This window comes from Gigantopelta aegis, chromosome 2 (assembly GCF_016097555.1).
Source record: "Gigantopelta aegis isolate Gae_Host chromosome 2, Gae_host_genome, whole genome shotgun sequence".
NCBI lineage: Eukaryota > Metazoa > Mollusca > Gastropoda > Neomphalida > Peltospiridae > Gigantopelta > Gigantopelta aegis.
In genome coordinates, this window is record NC_054700.1 from 1,155,471 (window position 1) to 1,175,121 (window position 19,651).

General features: G+C 37.9%; 1 protein-coding gene across 4 annotated transcripts in view; it reads left to right on the forward strand.

The window, feature by feature from the left end:
* LOC121379630 (neuroendocrine convertase 1-like) overlaps positions 1-19,651 on the forward strand; it is a 56,374-nt gene that overhangs the window by 16,915 nt on the left and 19,808 nt on the right. For 3 of the 4 annotated variants that reach the window (XM_041508295.1, XM_041508287.1, XM_041508279.1), the window contains exons 3-12: positions 6,016-6,150; positions 10,611-10,719; positions 12,357-12,394; positions 13,085-13,161; positions 13,576-13,664; positions 14,178-14,350; positions 15,102-15,314; positions 15,839-15,939; positions 17,653-17,886; positions 18,553-18,719. In XM_041508295.1, coding sequence (XP_041364229.1) covers positions 6,016-6,150; positions 10,611-10,719; positions 12,357-12,394; positions 13,085-13,161; positions 13,576-13,664; positions 14,178-14,350; positions 15,102-15,314; positions 15,839-15,939; positions 17,653-17,886; positions 18,553-18,719 — 1,336 coding nt within the window. Of the gene's footprint in view, positions 1-6,015; positions 6,151-8,449; positions 8,475-10,610; positions 10,720-12,356; positions 12,395-13,084; positions 13,162-13,575; positions 13,665-14,177; positions 14,351-15,101; positions 15,315-15,838; positions 15,940-17,652; positions 17,887-18,552; positions 18,720-19,651 lie in introns of those variants that run through there. The other variant, XM_041508301.1, reaches the window with a different exon arrangement.

A 19,651-nucleotide genomic window follows, 5' to 3' on the forward strand; every position in this document is an offset into this window, starting at 1 on the left:
GAGGTATGTGCTATCCTGTCTGTGGGATGGTGTATATAAAAGACTCCTTGCTACTTATGGAAACATGTGGCGTGTTTCCTTTACAAGACTATAATAATATATCAGAATTAGCCGATGATTCATAAGTCAACCGTCCTCGGTGGTGTCGTGGTTAAGCCATCGGACTACAGGCTGGTAGGTACAGCGTTCGCAGCCCGGTACCGGCCTCGGTGGTGTCGTGGTTTAGCCATCGGACTACAGGCTGGTAGGTACAGACCACTACACCCTCTTCTCTCTCACTGACCACTAACAACTAACAACAAACCAACTGTCCTGGACAGACAGCTGAGGTGTGTGCTCAGAACAGCGTGCTTGAACCTTAATTGGATATAAGCACGAAAATAAGTTGAATTGAAATGAAATAAATCAATGTGCTAGTTATGTCGTTGGACATAACAAACTTGAACTTTACACCACCGAGAACGGTACAGAATATAATAATAATTATAATTATTTTATCAAACGTGAACACATGCATTAAAAAAACCCAATAAACACATCAATGTTGGTCTGATTACTTCACAGTTGAGCGGTACATAATATAATTTTAATGGTAATTATTTTATCAACGTGAACACATGCATTTTAAAAAAAACATAAACACATCAATTTCTTTCTGATTACTTCACAGTTGAGCAGTCAATTCATTTTTTTTTTGGCTTGTAATTTTAATTTTTTTTTTTTTAATCCTACTAATTTCTTTTACTATTTCAAAATTCTGTCCATTCCCCCCTCCCCCCCCCCCGTTAAACTAGTTATCTATCTATCTAATTTCTTTTTGACAGCCCAATCTAGTCTAGCGACCAAATATAATGAGTAGATTTTGTTTTTTTATTAATTATATTAATTTGAGAAAATAAGTTGAATTGAAATGAAATAAATCAATGTGCTAGTTATGTCGTTGGACATAACAAACTTGAACTTTACACCACCGAGAACGGTACAGAATATAATAATAATTATAATTATTTTATCAAACGTGAACACATGCATTAAAAAAACCCAATAAACACATCAATGTTGGTCTGATTACTTCACAGTTGAGCGGTACAGAATATAATAATAATTATAATTATTTTATCAAACGTGAACACATGCATTAAGAAAAAACAATAAACACATCAATGTTGGTCTGATTACTTCACTGTTGAGCAGTCAATTCATTTTTTTTTTGGCTTGTAATTTTTTATATATTTTTTTAATCCTACTAATTTCTTTTACTATTTCAAAATTCTGTCAGTATTATTCCATTCCCCCCCCCCCCCCCCCCCCCCCCGTTAAACTAGTTATCTATCTATCTAATTTCTTTTTGACCGCCCAATCTAGTCTAGCGACCAAATTTAATGAGTAGATTTTGTTTTTTAATTATATTAATTTGAGATGCGCATCAAAATTTTAAAGGCCCACTAATTAATTTTTGGATGTAAATTTCAAAATTGTCCCCTTAATTTTTTCTGTCCCGGAGCAAGTCACTGGCTATCCAGAGACAGGCCCCGGGACGGACATGCTCGAAACTCTAGTGGTATATGAGCATGTAAAAATTATTCGCACTCGCACAGTTGATTGAGGAGATGGTGGGGATAACAAATCATTATGTAATTTGTGAGGTGAGTGGGTTTCTTTTTAACCAGGCGAGTGTGCGAATTCCCCCCCCCCCCACACACACACTCCCCGCTAAAGAATTAGTTTTTTTCAATACATTTTACGGGCGAGCATGTCTCAGTGTATACCTCTCTTGCTAAAATTGCTGCACACGCGAATATTAGCCTTACAAAACGTTACATATAGGGCAATATAAAATGACCAATAATAAAAGGTCCCTATAGGGAGCACTAAAACAAATAACTTCCGGCTGGGTCAAAGTTCGAGATGCAACCAACATTTTATAGAGAAGTAAATACCAGAAGTCTTTTCATTGGGAGTAAATATGGGTGTCTTGGTTGTTAAAACAAATTAGCGTCATCTGGGCAAAATATGTGTTCAGTATTATTTCACCTAGTACCACTGTGTCAAGTAACCTTGCGCTTGAAACATGTATGGGATACCTGTAAAAAAAGTACTCACATTTGTGCGGAACTAGTGTAGTCATAGACACTACCCGTTATTGCTAAAATGAGCAGCTTGACCCCCAATTTTTTCTGATCACTTTAAAGGTGAGGGTGGCAGTATTTATATCCGTGGTGTTTATATCAATTAATACGCTGCAGGCAGGTGTTTCTATCAAAAATGTATTATATCGGACAATGTAGACCTATTACTAAAACCTATGATACAACAGACAATATCGAAACAGGATAATTTGCATACATCTTTCTCAAACTTTAGCCACGTATTAAAATGTGTTGAGTGCGTCGTTAAATAAAACATTTCTTTCTTTCTTCTTTCTTAGCCACGTATGTTACTATTGCCGTCTATTGGTTTGGATTTGGTAGGGTGTATATTACCAAATCAAATCCCATTGATGACAATAGTAACATATGTGGCTAAAACTCCTACCTAAAGCGTATCAATCGACATAAACACCACATATATAAATACTACCCCTCACTCTTAAAGTGTATCAGGAAAATTGTGGGTGAAGCTGCTCATTTCAGAGATAACGGGTAGCGTCTGTGACTACTCTAGTTCCGCAGAAAATGTGACTACGGTTTTTTTTTACAGGTACCCCTCACATGTTTCAATCACAAATCTAATTGATACAGCGGTACTAGATGAAATGAAATTTCATAAATGTTTTGCCCAGATGGAACTATTTTTTTTTTACACCCAGCACACTCACATTTATCACCAATCACAGGACTTGTGATATTAACTTCTCTATCAAAAGTTCGGTGCACCACGAACTTTGACCCAGCCGGAAGTTATTTGGTTTAGTACTACCTATAACGTAGAATTATTTGACTGTATGTTAAAACTTAAACAGTGGTTGGTGTTGAAAACCACAGTCTCTTGGAAAAAGCACAGTGAAATGTCACATACTCCAAATGGGGTTCGACAGAAATACAAGACGACCAAACGAGGAACTCCGCGGAGATTTATCACAGGAAACATTGTGATTCCGACTGTCACCGGTTTACGGCTAATCAGCTTTCGTAGAACGGCAATTTCCGCCAAATGACGCGCGGGGCTCACGTGACAGTTGACTGATCCAATAGAATGCCTTGATTATTGTGAAGGTTAATTGTTATCCCGCAGGGAAAGGCCATATTGTCCTGCGAGTTGACATTTTCGTAATATCGTCGCTGATTAAAAATGATGACTGCCGCGCTTGGAATAAGTGGGATAAAAAGATTTAAATATCAATTTTGAAACTGGTGATTTATCAATTATCGCTAAGAAAGCTACTGTAAGATTGTTTAAAGCTTTATAATATTATTCAGCGGCAAAATATATTTGATGCAATTAATATTCCATCAATATGATTTTTACGTTAATTTGTTTTTATGCTAATGGTATTTTAAATACTGAGCGGGGGTGTTTGATATTTTTTAAGTAAACAAAAATAAAATGTATAACCGGTATGTGAAAAATTACTGGGATATTAGGTTGTCTTGAAACTTTAATCAGCGAGGATTAAACAATAATGGTGAACTGGCCTCGACGGTATAGTGGCGAACAATAGATACCCCATCAAGTATCCATTCCATCGAATACCCACACCGAGTACCCCAGTATTCTATCGAGTATATCACTGAGTATCCCATAGAGTACTCCATCGAATACCCACACCGAGTACCCCAGTATTCTATCGAGTACTAGTATGTCACTGAGTATCTCATATAGTACTCCATCGAATACCCACACCGAGTACCCCAGTATTCTATCGAGTATGTCACTGAGTATCCCATAGAGTACTCCATCGAATACCCACACCGAGTACCCCAGTATTATATCGAGTATATCACTGAGTATCTCATATAGTACTCCATCGAATACACACACTGAGTACCCCAGTATTCTATTTAGTATATCACTGAGTATCTCATACAGTACTCCATCGAATACCCACACCGAGTACCCCAGTATTCTATCGAGTATATCACTGAGTATCTCATATAGTACTCCATCGAATACCCACACCGAGTACCCCAGTATTCTATTTAGTATATCACTGAGTATCTCATAGAGTACTCCATCGAATACCCACACCGAGTACCCCAGTATTCTATTTAGTATATCACTGAGTATCTCATATAGTACTCCATCGAATACCCACACCGAGTACCCCAGTATTATATCGAGTATATCACTGAGTATCTCATAGAGTACTCCATCGAATACCCACACCCACACCGAGTACCCCAGTATTATATCGAGTATATCACTGAGTATCTCATAGAGTACTCCATCGAATACCCACACTGAGTACCCAGTATTCTATTTAGTATATCACTGAGTATCTCATAGAGTACTCCATCGAATACCCACACCGAGTACCCAGTATTCTATTTAGTATATCACTGAGTATCTCATATAGTACTCCATCGAATACCCACACCGAGTACCCCAGTATTCTATTTAGTATATCACTGAGTATCTCATATAGTACTCCATCGAATACCCACACCCACACCGAGTACCCCAGTATTCTATCGAGTATATCACTGAGTATCTCATAGAGTACTCCATCGAATACCCACACTGAGTACCCCAGTATTCTATTTAGTATATCACTGAGTATTCCATAGAGTACTCCATCGAATACCCACACCCACACCGAGTACCCCAGTATTCTATCGAGTATATCACTGAGTATCTCATAGAGTACTCCATCGAATACCCACACTGAGTACCCCAGTATTCTATTTAGTATATCACTGAGTATCCCATAGAGTACTCCATCGAATACCCACACCGAGTACCCCAGTATTATATCGAGTATATCACTGAGTATCTCATATAGTACTCCATCGAATACCCACACCGAGTACCCCAGTATTCTATCTAGTATATCACTGAGTATCTCATAGAGTACTCCATCGAATACCCACACCCACACCGAGTACCCCAGTATTCTATCGAGTATATCACTGAGTATCTCATAGAGTACTCCATCGAATACCCACACTGAGTACCCCAGTATTCTATTTAGTATATCACTGAGTATCTCATAGAGTACTCCATCGAATACCCACACCGAGTACCCAGTATTCTATTTAGTATATCACTGAGTATCTCATATAGTACTCCATCGAATACCCACACCGAGTACCCCAGTATTCTATTTAGTATATCACTGAGTATCTCATATAGTACTCCATCGAATACCCACACCGAGTACCCCAGTATTCTATTTAGTATATCACTGAGTATCTCATATAGTACTCCATCGAATACCCATCAAACAATATGTCTGAGTATCTCAGCACCGGCTGTAACCCAGAGTGAGTACACGGCTAATTAAAAAATGAAAAAGTTTGTTTTGTTTAACGACACCACTAGAGAACCATTGATTAATTAATTAACGGCTATTGAATGTCAAACATTTGATAATTCTGACAACTAGTCATCAGAGGAAACCCGCTATATTTTCCCGCAGTGCAACAAGGGGTCTTTTATATGCACTTTCCCGCAGACAAGAAAGCACATACCACGGCCTTTGACCAGTTGTGGTGCACTGGTTGTAAAGAGAAAAAGTCCAATCAGTTCGGCTAAATGAAGGCCATTACATATTTTTTATCTTGGAAAAACAGGCCAAGGACAACGTGCTTGAACCATAGATGGATAAAGTTGCGAATTATTTTTAGATGTTGTTATTGATGATGATGATGATGATGATGATTATGATGATGATTATGATTATGATTATGATTATAATTATTATTATAACGATGATGACAGTGATGTTATTGTCATTTTGCCAGGTTCAATGGGTTGAACAACAGATAACTACATCGTGTATGTTTTGTCATTTTGCCAGGTTCAATGGGTTGAACAACAGATAACTACATCGTGTATGTTTTGTCATTTTGCCAGGTTCAATGGGTTGAACAACAGATAGCAAGATCACGTGAGAAGCGAGGATTTCTTCAAGATCGGCGCTCCGAGGAAAACAAAGTATACCGAGATTTAAAACTCAACGACCCACTGTGGAAGGACCAGTGGTACCTGGTGAGTATACCAGCAGTATAACTGTAAACAAAGTATACAGAGATTTAAAACTCATCGACCCACTGTGGAAGGACCAGTGGTACCTGGTGAGTATACCAGCAGTATAACTGTAAACAAAGTATACCGAGATTTAAAACTCATCGACCCACTGTGGAAGGACCAGTGGTACCTGGTGAGTATACCAGCAGTATAACTGTAAACAAAGTATACATAGATTTAAAACTCATCGACCCAATGTGGAAGGACCAGTGGTACCTGGTGAGTATACCAGCAGTATAACTGTAAACAAAGTATACAGAGATTTAAAACTCATCGACCCAATGTGGAAGGACCAGTGGTACCTGGTGAGTATACCAGCAGTATAGCTGTAAACAAAGTATACAGAGATTTAAAACTCATCGACCCAATGTGGAAGGACCAGTGGTACCTGGTGAGTATACCAGCAGTATAACTGTTGTAAACAAAGTATACAGAGATTTAAAACTCATCGACCCATCTGTGGAAGGACAAGTGGTACCTGGTGAGTATACCAGCAGTATAACTGTAAACAAAGTATACAGAGATTTAAAACTCATCGACCCACTGTGGAAGGACCAGTGGTACCTGGTGAGTATACCAGCAGTATAACTGTAAACAAATCGTATACAGAGATTTTAAACTCATCGACCCAATGTGGAAGGACCAGTGGTACCTGGTGAGTATACCAGCAGTATAACTGTAAACAAAGTATACAGAGATTTAAAACTCATCGACCCACTGTGGAAGGACCAGTGGTACCTGGTGAGTATACCAGCAGTATAAGCTGTAAACAAAGTATAAATCGAGATTTAAAATTCATCGACCCACTGTGGAAGGACCAGTGGTACCTGGTGAGTATACCAGCAGTATAACTGTAAACAAAGTAATACCGAGATTTAAAACTCATCGACCCACTGTGGAAGGACCAGTGGTACCTGGTGAGTATACCAGCAGTATAACTGTAAACAAAGTATACATAGATTTAAAACTCATCGACCCACTGTGGAAGGACCAGTGGTACCTGGTGAGTATACCAGCAGTATAACTGTAAACAAAGTATACCGAGATTTAAAACTAAACGACCCAATGGTGGAAGGACCAGTGGTACCTGGTGAGTATACCAGCAGTGGGTAACAGTAAACAAAGTATACAGAGATTTAAAACTCATCGACCCAATGTGGAAGGACAACAGTGGTAAATCTGGTGAGTATTTTGCCAGGTTCAGTGGGTAACTGTAAACAATAAATCGTGTAGATTTTGTCACTCATCGACCCAGGTTCTGGGTGGAAGGACCAAATCGTGTACCTGGTGAGTCATACCAGGTTCAGTATAACTGTAAACTAAATCGTGTATGTTTTGTTACCGAGGTTCGATGAGTTAAAACTCATCGACCCACTGTGGAAGGACCAGTGGTACCTGGTGTAGTATACCAGCAGTATAACTGTAAACAAAGTATACCGAGATTTAAAACTCATCGACCCACTGTGGAAGGACCAGTGGTACCTGGGTGAGTATACCGTGCAGTATAACTGTAATTTTGCCAAGTTCATAACATAGATAACTAAAACGTGTATGTTTTGTTATTGTCAATGTGGAAGGACCAGTGGTACCTGGTGAGTATACCAGCAGTATAACTGTAAACAAAGTATACAGAGATTTAAAACTCATCGACCCAATGTGGAAGGACCAGTGGTACCTGGTGAGTATACCAGCAGTATAGCTGTAAACAAAGTAACTACATCGAGATTTAAAACTCATCGACCCAATGTGGAAGGACCAGTGGTACCTGGTGTAGTATACCAGCAGTATAACTGTAAACAAAGTATACAGAGATTTAAAACTCATCGACCCAATGTGGAAGGACCAGTGGTACCTGGTGAGTATACCAGCAGTATAACTGTAAACAAAGTATACAGAGATTTAAAACTCATCGACCCACTGTGGAAGGACCAGTGGTACCTGGTGAGTATACCAGCAGTATAACTGTAAACAAAGTATACAGAGATTTAAAACTCATCGACCCAATGTGGAAGGACCAGTGGTACCTGGTGAGTATACCAGCAGTATAACTGTAAACAAAGTATACAGAGATTTAAAACTCATCGACCCACTGTGGAAGGACCAGTGGTACCTGGTGAGTATACCAGCAGTATAACTGTAAACAAAGTATACCGAGATTTAAAACTCATCGACCCACTGTGGAAGGACCAGTGGTACCTGGTGAGTATACCAGCAGTATAACTGTAAACAAAGTATACCGAGATTTAAAACTCATCGACCCAATGTGGAAGGACCAGTGGTACCTGGTGAGTATACCAGCAGTATAACTGTAAACAAAGTATACCGAGATTTAAAACTCAACGACCCACTGTGGAAGGACCAGTGGTACCTGGTGAGTATACCTACAGTATAACTGTAAATAAAGTATACCGAGATTTAAAACTCAACGACCCACTGTGGAAGGACCAGTGGTACCTGGTGAGTATACCAGCAGTATAACTGTAAACAAAGTATACCGAGATTTAAAACTCAACGACCCAGTGTGGAAGGACCAGTGGTAATGTTGTTAAATTATATATTATTGTAGTAATGATGTTAAATTATATATTATTGTAGTAATGATGTTAAATTATATATTATTGTAGTAATGATGTTAAATTGTATATTATTTAGTAATGATGTTAAATTATATATCATTGTAGTAATGATGTTAAATTATATATTATTGTAGTAATTATATTAAATTATATATTATTGTAGTAATGTTTTTATAAACATACTACTTGGTAGACCGCTGTACTGCACGTGTTTACTGCCCTTGTTATGATGATATTTTAGCAGATTTTCTTTGTTTTATAAAATCTTGGATAAAGACAAATTATAATTACTGTCATGCTACATAGATATAGTTAATTTAACTTAAAACTATTGCTAAAATTAGCTAAACATTTTTATTACATCGCCTAGTATTTTAATACCAGTATATGTAACAGTTTTAAAAATTGTAATCTGTCTTTTTCTTTTTTTTACTAAATATCATTTTATTGTAAATGCAAAAATAGTTTTAATATTTTTTATATAGTTTCTTGATATATAATTTTAGGCTCTCATAGCTCCATAGGAATAACTTGTGAACTTTTAGATATTGTTGTGATATTTTTTATTGTTGTACTTTGCATTAAAGGTAGGGTCAACTCAAACAAAAGCCTTAAGTGTTGGAAAGATGCATACCCGGACCACCAACACATACTGACACTTTAGCAAATGAAAAACGCGTAATTTTAGAGTTAATACAAAAACATGATTATTCCTGCTAACTGGGGGCAGCCATTTTGTTTCGTTTTTTTGACGTCCGGTGGGATAGCTTGGGGCGAAGTGACGTCAGCTCCTGTATGTACAGTGTAAACAAAAGCAGTAATTTTCGACAAGGCGCTTCTCTTTAATCAACCTGACTTGTAAAACAGCATAAATGACGTAATAATATATTAAACTATTTACTAAATATATTTCAAGTTGCATTAACGGAACAAAATGGGGTTATAGTATTTTTCTCTGTTTAATAATCCAAAGGAAAAATGTACACTATTAGGCCTATTGATATGCTACGTTGGAGCAAAAACGACAACCCACAATACCCAAGTGATAATTTTCTTTTCTTTGGGACTACGTAATTGGTCAGTTCTGTGGTTTTAGATGGAAAAGTCTACTTAATCAATAGTTTTACAGAACTATTTACAGTAATAAACCATGTCCATTACAATTTTAGGGGCGACAGGTAATATTCCACAATACCGGTATGTATTTTTGTGTCTAGACAGCGTCAATTTATTGGCTCGTCTGATTACCAATCAAATACACACCTGCCAATCAGGAATCACAGGTAGAAGCAACTAACAGCATAGACCAATTAACTAAGAAAACACTCCGTGTATCGTTTCAGTACGTAGGTTAATGCATGGGCAAAATATTGTTAATTGTTTCGACTTGTTGTGTAGCCACTTTGACAATGGTATTTTATTTGGTATTAAAAAATAATATATATAGTGCTGGATATACTTATTGCTGGCTTACTGGGATGTGTATTATTACAGAACATTGCAATGTATGACTATTTATCATCCCGCAAAAACCAGGTAGATCGTGTTTCTCTAGTTCTAAAGCTCATTCCTGACGTTACGCGTTAAGTATTACGTAACCACCAGCTCGCCAGAGGGCGTACTCACTGAGATGGTACAGAATGGCTGCGCCCGTTATATATAATAGCCGTCACATTTAACCGTTTTATTAATTAACTATACGATTATACGTGTTGATATTAAGCAATAATCTGCATTATATATCGTTGAATATGCATACCAGGCCAAATGCCTTAATTGTCCTCTCCTTTAATTTGTACACATGGTGGGATGAAAATAAACAATTTGACTGTATTTGTGTTCTAGTATGACACCCGAGAAGATTTAAACGAGCCTAAGCGAGATCTGCACGTGATCCCTGTCTGGGGACATAACTACACGGGAGAAGGGATCATTATCACGATCCTGGATGATGGTATCATTTATCATTTATCATTTGTCATAAAAAACGGGCGGGGCGTAGCTTAGTGGTAAACCGCTCGCTTGATGCGCGATCGGTTTGGGATCGATCCCCGTCGGTGGGCCAATTGGGCTATTTCTCGCTCCAGCCAGTGATCCACGACTGGTATATCAAAGGCCGAGGTATGTGCTATTCTGTCTGTGGCATGATACGTATAAAAGATTCCTTGCTACTAATGGACAAAATTTAGCGGTTTCCTCTCTAAGACTATATATATATATATATATATATATATATATATATATATATATATATATATATATATATATATATATATATATATATATATATATAAATACTAAATGTTTGACATCCAACAGCGATGATTAATAAATCAATGTGCTCTAGTGGTATCATTATACAAAACAAAGTCTCTCTCTCTTGTAACTAAAAATGATACATAAAGGCGTGGTGCTTGTGCATACTGGAAGTTCAACATTTAATATAAATTCTAAATAATTTCTGTAAAAACCAATATGACTTGGTCATCAACAAATATATATACTCAACAACGACAGTTTAGCAAATATCTTTGATAACGTCTAAACTTGCCATGGTTGAATAAACTTGAAAGAAAACCGGGTCCTTCTGTTGCGTTATGGCAAAGGTTGATGAGTTTATGTTGTTTGTAAATGGTAAAAATTTCACATGTGAATACTAATAAATAACAATAGATTAATTTATAAATGTTATGCCATTTCTTTTAACATTATCTAAACTTTCGTTGTTGAATATATAATTTATATTTTGAATTGTACAAACTGTGCTGCATTTTATATCGGACAGTCCGTTCATCTACGAAAAAGAGTGACTGTTTACAGACAACAAATGGCTCGTGCACAACACAGACACCCATATGCTTCCAAATATATTTATTCTTGTGCAGCTGATAATTTAAAGATATTTTCAATATACAAAGTATTTGCCAATCAAGAATAAAATTTTAATATACATTTAATTAAGTTATTTAACCCTCCATTGAATCGAGAGTTACGATAGCCTAATGCCAATACTTCTCACATGTTAGTTACATTGTTTATTTGTAATAATTATCCATGTTACAATGTTTATTTGTTTATTTGTTTGTGTCTCCATAGTTCTATAGCTACACATACGTACATGAATGTATAAATAGTGTACTAATGTTGAACTAGTTATGCCTTCAGATGACACAGACTAGTGTAGAAATGGTATACATCAAGTCAAATGAATTAAAGGAACATTGCAAACAAAACAGTGATTTATTTATTTATTAACCATTTATTAGGCCTAACGATAAATACATTTATACAGTCGCTGTGCTAAATGTTTCATAAAATTTAATATCTGTATATTGAAGTTGATTTTAATGTGTTTTATACATTATTTGGCAAAATAGTGGTTGATTCCATGAATCTCTATCTAGTGCCTCGTCTGTAGGAGGACAGCCACTCCCGTGGAAATCTTTACTGGAGATTTATATTTGTCTGTATATGAGCGTCTATCTGTCTGTGTCTGTGATGTGTATATGTCTGTGTGTGTTAGTGTGTCTGTCTGTGTGTCTGTTTGTCTGTGAGTAATCATTAATATGATGTCATAAACCTTGTTTTCAGGACTTGAGTGGAATCACACCGATTTACATGCCAACTATGTAAGTAAATGTCAGCTTGCGTAATCGGGTATTTTTAAAACTTCACTTACAACCCAACATTCCAAAGTCATCACTATTTTAGTTTCCATTTGTTGTAACTACATATTTACTGCACTTGTGTTTTTATCTCTTTTTTTGGTCGGCGAATAACGTTATCTTTGCTCAACAAAGAACGGAATAACAATTTTGAAAATGTATAATAAAAGCGTGCTTTACAGATATTTAGAAATTGGGCAAAATGATACAGGGGAAATGTTACGAATATAAACTTAAAATTGACTGTTGACAAAAACAAAAACAAACTTATTTTCAAAAGATAGCATAAAGGTAAAAAACATCCCCTAACAACAACAAAAAAACAAACATAAAACAAGCAACCCCCAAAACCCTAAACTCCAAAAAACACCTAATCCTCCCCCACCAAAAAACAACAAACAACAACCCCCCCCCCAAAAAAACAAAAACCCCAACAACCCCAAAACAAAACAAAAAACAAAACAAACAAACAGAAAGGAAAACGAAGAAAAAAGAAGAAGAAAAAACAAGAAGAAGAAAAGAACGGCAAGAAAGAAAGCGAAAGAAAGCAATACACCGAGAAAAGACAATAATGTGGTGTAGTAGGACTGATTTCAATGAATAGAATTATTTCCAAGTTGATGTTGATCTCGTGTTTGTCTTTGTACCTACCAGGATCCAGTCGCCAGCTTCGACGTCAACGACAACGATCCGGACCCGTTCCCGCGTTACGACTACACGAACGAGAACAAGTCAGTATATGCTCATTAAAGTCACAGATCCTAGCTTTTAAACACTAAGCCATATTTTTCACTATTACAGCCGTTTTATGACAAGTGAAATTATACTTTACTTAGATTTTATTGTTTAGATTATTCATTTACACACACCTGACGTGTTTCTGGTCATCCTGGCGTTTTTAATATCACAAAATACATCTTTCGTATGTTTGGCAAGTTTGTAAATGATGTAAAATGAGACTTTACTAAACACACTGATCAATTATATTATTGCTTCCTGGGATAAGACTCAAGTTAAATACTATTGTATCAGGAACAAGACACAGTATAACGAAGACTGTTAGTTTATTATGTACAAAACAATTTGGCCCCCATGTAATCAATTGAAGCAGCCCCTGAGTTCTTCTTTAACCCTGCATTGTACAGACACGGAACGAGATGCGCCGGCGAGGTATCCATGATAGCTAACAATGGCATCTGCGGGGTGGGCGTGGCACCCAAGTCGAAAATTGGAGGTATGGCTCTGTTGTTATTATATCTTTGAGTGAGTAAGACGAATAGAGATACTACTCTGAGTTTTCACTCCTATCAAGACTTTTGTTTGTTCCCCAAACAAAATAAACTCATGTTTACCACCGTTTTTTGTTAAAACTCAGTCATTGATTACCTTAACATGTTTCAAATATAAAACATTACACGGATAATTACATTTCGAATGACATTTTACCAAATTATTTTAATTTTCGTTTTAGACAAAAATCAATATTGAACTTTGAGAAATGCATTGATTATAGAGATATGCATATTCTGAGTAAATTTAATTTTAATAATGTAAAACTATTTTATTTCCCGAATACTTTTTAAAATGCTTACAAACTAGTCCCTTAAATGCAATGATATATAGTTTATTTTGTTTTATTACTAATCCATCTCTCTCTCTCTCTCTCTCTCTCTCTCTCTCTCTCTCTCTCTCTCTCTCTCTCTCTCTCTCTCTCTCTCTCTCTCTCTCTGAACATTACGTCTGACAGGAGTCCGGATGTTGGACGGTAAGGTGACGGATCACATCGAGGCTGCGGCTATCGGTCACAACTGTACGTACATCGACATCTACAGCGCCAGCTGGGGACCCAACGACGACGGCCTCACCGTGGAGGGGCCCGGCCACCTCGCCAAGAAGGCTTTCGAACGCTGCATCAAAGAAGTAACAATCAACAGTTCATGTTAACTGGATGCGGCGCGTGCGTGCGGTCTATATATATATATATATATATATATATATATATATATATATATATATATATATACCAAACCAAATAATAATACATATTAATAAATAAATAAATATATATATAAAACAAATCGAAATACATTAGTTTCAATGACAGCGTCTAGACTGGATGAATGTGTATATATGCCAAAAACGCAAGCCGTACGCACGCGTCGCATCCATTCTATATGAGCCTTTATACATATAGGTTTTGGAAGCAGAGTTGGGGTGGTGGGTGCAACCGGTCGATATTGTTTTCACCTCCTCTCCCCCCCCCCCCCACAGCTATGAAGATTATGAATTTTAAAGACAGTCTAATATTTGACTGTCCAAATCCACACCCCACCCCGCCCCCCTGCTGGCGTTTTCCGATGTATATGATATCCAATTTTGGTTCAAGCAGGCTGTCCTGTATGAAAACTCATTTATTGAGGTTGATGTTAATGAAAGAGAAGTTGAAATAGTGTCTTCACCCACCCCACCCCATCCATTAAATCTCACTCTGAAATATAGCGAACCCGGTACCTACCAGCCTTAACCATTTTGCAACCAAAGCGTTACATAAATAAAAACGGAACACCCACTCATCCATCCCGATCTTCAGTTTACAAACGTACTTCGTGAAATTCATGGCATGGATTAATGAACACAATAATTAACAACTGGAAAACACTTTGTGTTGCAGGGTCGAGGCGGCAAGGGTGTGTTATACGTCTGGGCTTCCGGTAATGGCGGCCGACTGCACGACAACTGCGACTGTGACGGCTACACCGGAAGTATTTACACCCTGTCTATCAGCAGCGCGTCCATCTCGTACCACAAACCTTGGTACGGAGAACGGTGCGCCTCCACGATGGCCACCGCCTTTTCAAGCGGGTCTTTCGGGGAAAGCAAGATCGTAAGTTAGCACATCCTCCCTTGGCCCCCGCTTCCTACGTCAGTGTTTTCATGTCCACACATACATGCAGCTCCTGCAGATCTATGTATTTACCTCCAGTAACTGTAGAACATTTCAGATGATTTAAATTGTTTTTTTAAAAAGTTAACGTCATTCGGCTTCATTTTGTGTATGAGAATAAATTATATTATCACGGAATATATGAAAGGGCTACTTTGCACCCAGACAGATTTTGTTTTGCTGTTGCAAAAAAATGCAATGCAAATTACGGAAGTTGGATCTTAAATGTCGAAAATGGTGTATGTCTGTTACGAACGAGAACCATGTCACAGATCATTTAACACAAGTCTAGTTTTTTTGTTTGTTTCAGCCATTCTTTGTCGTTAGTGTTGGTGTGATCCCGTATCTCTTTCCGTCTGTATATTTATAAAGTGTAAAACAATAACAGTAAACGATTAATACATCTCCCACAAAGTTTTAACGTTGCTAAGATACGTAAGATATTTTTAAAATTTTGTCTTAAGGTGAGCACTGATTTACACAACAAGTGCACCGACCAACATAGCGGGACTTCTGCAGCAGCGCCCCTAGCGGCGGGGATATTCGCACTCCTGCTAGAAGCCAAGTAAGAGAGCAATGTTTATTATATAACATTTAGTGACATATCTTAAAATATCAGTAAAATAAAAAGTGTTATTAGTCACTCAGTCACGATAACACATTTTAGAGTGAAAATTTCACTATTTCACTCTAAAATGTGTTATCGTCACTGTAGAATGTATTAACTTCACTGTAAGAAAGCCGGAACTATTTTGCTGCTGGCATTTAAAAAATTGCCAAAAGTTATATAATAAATAGACAATTTCATGTTTTTTGTCAAATATTATTTATATCTCATCTCGTGAAGTTTGCAATCATATCTCACTCGTCTCGCTTGCACTCACCGGCCTCGGTGGCGTCGTGGTTAAATCATCGAGCATAAGGCTGGTAGGTACAGGGTTCGCAGCCTGGTACCGGCTCCCATCCAGAGTGAGTTTTAACGACTCAGTGACTAGGTGTAAGACCACTACACCCTCTTCTCCCTCACTAACCACTAACAATTAACAAGTAACCCACTGTCCTGGACAGACAGCCCTGATGGCTGACGTGTGTACCAAGGACAGCGTGCTTGAACCGTAACTGGATATAAGCACGAAAATAAGTTGAAATGAATGAACTTACACACTCGGTGGAGCTTGTTTTGTTTAAAGACACCAGTAGAGCACATATTTTCAATTAATCAGAGGGTGTGGGTAAAGGTGGCCGTGGGATCCATGCCGTGCTAACTTTTCCCTGCTATTGTGCTCAGAAATTCTGTGAATGCCGTATTTAAACATCTGAAATTCAAAACTATTCTCGGGGACCATGCTCCAGGACCCTTCGTAACAAGTCCAGACCCTTTGGGTCCTCAAATTGCTAGCCACCGAGCAAAAGCACTCACACACACACACACACACACACACACACACACACACACACACACACACACACACACACATTTCAAATACACTCAGCGGACCCTGTTAACATCCAGTGCCGCACGACTGGTATATCATAGGCCATGGTATGTACCGTCCTTGGAAAGTGTATATAAAGGATACCTTATTAATTACTGGAAGAAGTAGCCTGTGTAGAAGCAGCAGATTTCCGTCTCTGTCTTTGTCTCTCTGTCTCTGTTCTCTCTCTGTCTCTGTTTTCTCTCTCTCTCTCTCTCTCTCTCTCTCTCTCTCTCTCTCTCTCTCTCTGGTCTCTCTCTCTCTCTCTGTCTCTCTCTGTCTCTCTCTGTCTCTCTGTTCTCTCTCTCTGTCTCTGTCTGTCTCTCTCTCTCTGTTCTCTCTCTCTGTCTCTCTCTCTCTGTTCTCTCTCTCTCTGTCTCTGTCTGTCTCTCTCTCTCTCTGTTCTCTCTCTCTCTGTCTCTCTATCTCTGTCTCTGTCTCTCTCTGTTCTCTCTCTGTCTCTGTTCTCTCTCTGTCTCTCTCTCTCTGTGTCTGTGTCTCTGCCTGTCTCTGTCTCTCTATCTGTCGCTCTGTCTCTCTCTTTGTCTCTCTGTCTCTATTCTGTCTCTCTCTCCGTCTCTATTCTATCTCTTTCTGTGTCTGTGTCTCTGTCTGTCTGTCTCTGTCTGTCTGTCTCTCACTCTCGCTCTCGCTCTCTCTCTCTCTCTCTCTCTCTCTCTCTCTCTCTCTCTCTCTCTCTCTTTCTACCCGTTCCTCCCTTGATCAACCACGTATCACTGTTACGAGATATCATTAAACAAAGTTTAACATTCCTTCCTTTCTTCGTTTCGTTCAATCTCCAGCCCCTCCCTGACATGGCGAGACGTACAGCACCTGGTCGCGTGGACCTCCCAGGTGGACCCGATCGAGCATAACAAAGGCTGGAACCGAAACGCCGCCGGCTTCCTCGTCAACACGGCCTTCGGGTTCGGCGTGCTTGACGGCAGCGGCTTGGTGACGGCGGGCAAAACCTGGCCGCACGTGCCCGAGAAAGCCGTCTGCGTGGTGAAGGGGCGCTGGAATACGGGATTCCCAGCGTGAGAGTTTCACTTTCGTTTTCATAATTACAGGGTCGTAGCTAATGCAAAATACGTGGGGTATAGAAATAAGAGTCAGGACACAGAAATAAGGGTCGGCTCCAGGTAGACAAAACAGCCACTTCTAGACTAAAGAGGACATTTTCTTGTATGTTTTTAAAAAAATTTTTTAATTATTATTAAACAATTTGTTTTACAAAGATGATTATGCGGAACATACCGTATAATGATGAAATAAATTACTTGCCGCGAACTTAATTGGATAACTGGCAGAGTATGAATAAAGCTATATGTATTACACTTATGAGAGATAACTGGTGATGGCAATAATGTATCATATAAACGAGAGTTGTCGGTCCTGTCCTCTGATTTTGTTTTTATAAAGAAATCTCTCAGTTTGAATGTTTAGAAAGACATCTCTATGAGAAATCTCTATAAGAAATCTCTATAAGAAATCTCTCTGATTTTATAAAGAAATCTATAAGAAATGTCTATAAGAAATCTCTATTAGAAATCTCACTGATTGATTGTATATAAAGAAATCTCTGTAAGAAATCTCTGTACGAAATCTCTATAAGAAACCTCTGAAGAAATCTCTCTGTTTGATTGTATATAAAGAAACCTGTCTTTCATTGTTTGTAAAGGAATCTGTCTTTGATTGTTTAGAAAACTGGAAGGACCGCGCAACAACAAGCGACTGGAGGTGGAGATCGAGACGAGCGGTTGCAAGGGTCAGGAGAACGAGATTAACGTTCTCGAGCATGTCATTCTCGACCTCACCATGGCGTACACGAAGCGAGGCGACATCGACATGTTCCTCGTGTCGCCCAAAGGTAGGTCACGTGTCTACTTGTCCTTGTCCAGTGAACACTGTCAGTACACCTATACTGACATCCAATAGAAATGTACAGACATAAAATTTGAATACTGTTGCTAATCGAAAAGAACCAATTTAGAAACCACCTTACAAACACTTTGCATGCATCACGAAGTACATTATAACGTTGAACTTCAGACATATATATATATATATATATATATATATATATATATATATATATATATATATTATGACGTTACTGTAGTAGAAGGGGATTGATTTAATTACGTCATTGTTGCTTTTATCTAACGAAGAGCATTAAGAAGTGGACAAAACTTTCTAATAAAATACATTTCCTTTGTCTTTCTTTTCATTTCATCATTGGTATCTATGTGATAAAATGGGAAAATGGTGAATTTAATATCTTTTTGTGCCGCACATGTATTTAAATGTGAACTCAAGGGTATGCATCTTGTTTCAGGTTGTTTTATTTGCTATTTTGTGTACGCGTACTCTGGCTCTCAGCTGATTGGTATGACCAATGTATTGTTCTTTGCAACCTTGGCATGTAATTACATAAATAACATTGTTAACGGAACAATCCATATCCCTGTGTACCCAAAATAAACCTTTGTGGTTGAATTCTATATGTGTGCCTTCTAAAATATGTTGGCATGTACCACAGTTACTTCGGTTACATCTTTTGACACTGCATTTATGTTCTACTGTTGTAGATTCAAATCGTGCTTTTGACAGTATCTGTTTCAAGTTTTTGCTTGTTTAACCCGCAGAACCCCGATATATATAAAAAGATCTCGTCAGAATTGCACATTTTAAAACAAAATGAAAAAATGTCATCCATACTAGACTCTATTTCAATTATAAATGGTAAGAGACAAAGCAAAAACTTGAAACAGATACTGACAAAAGCACGATTTGAATCTA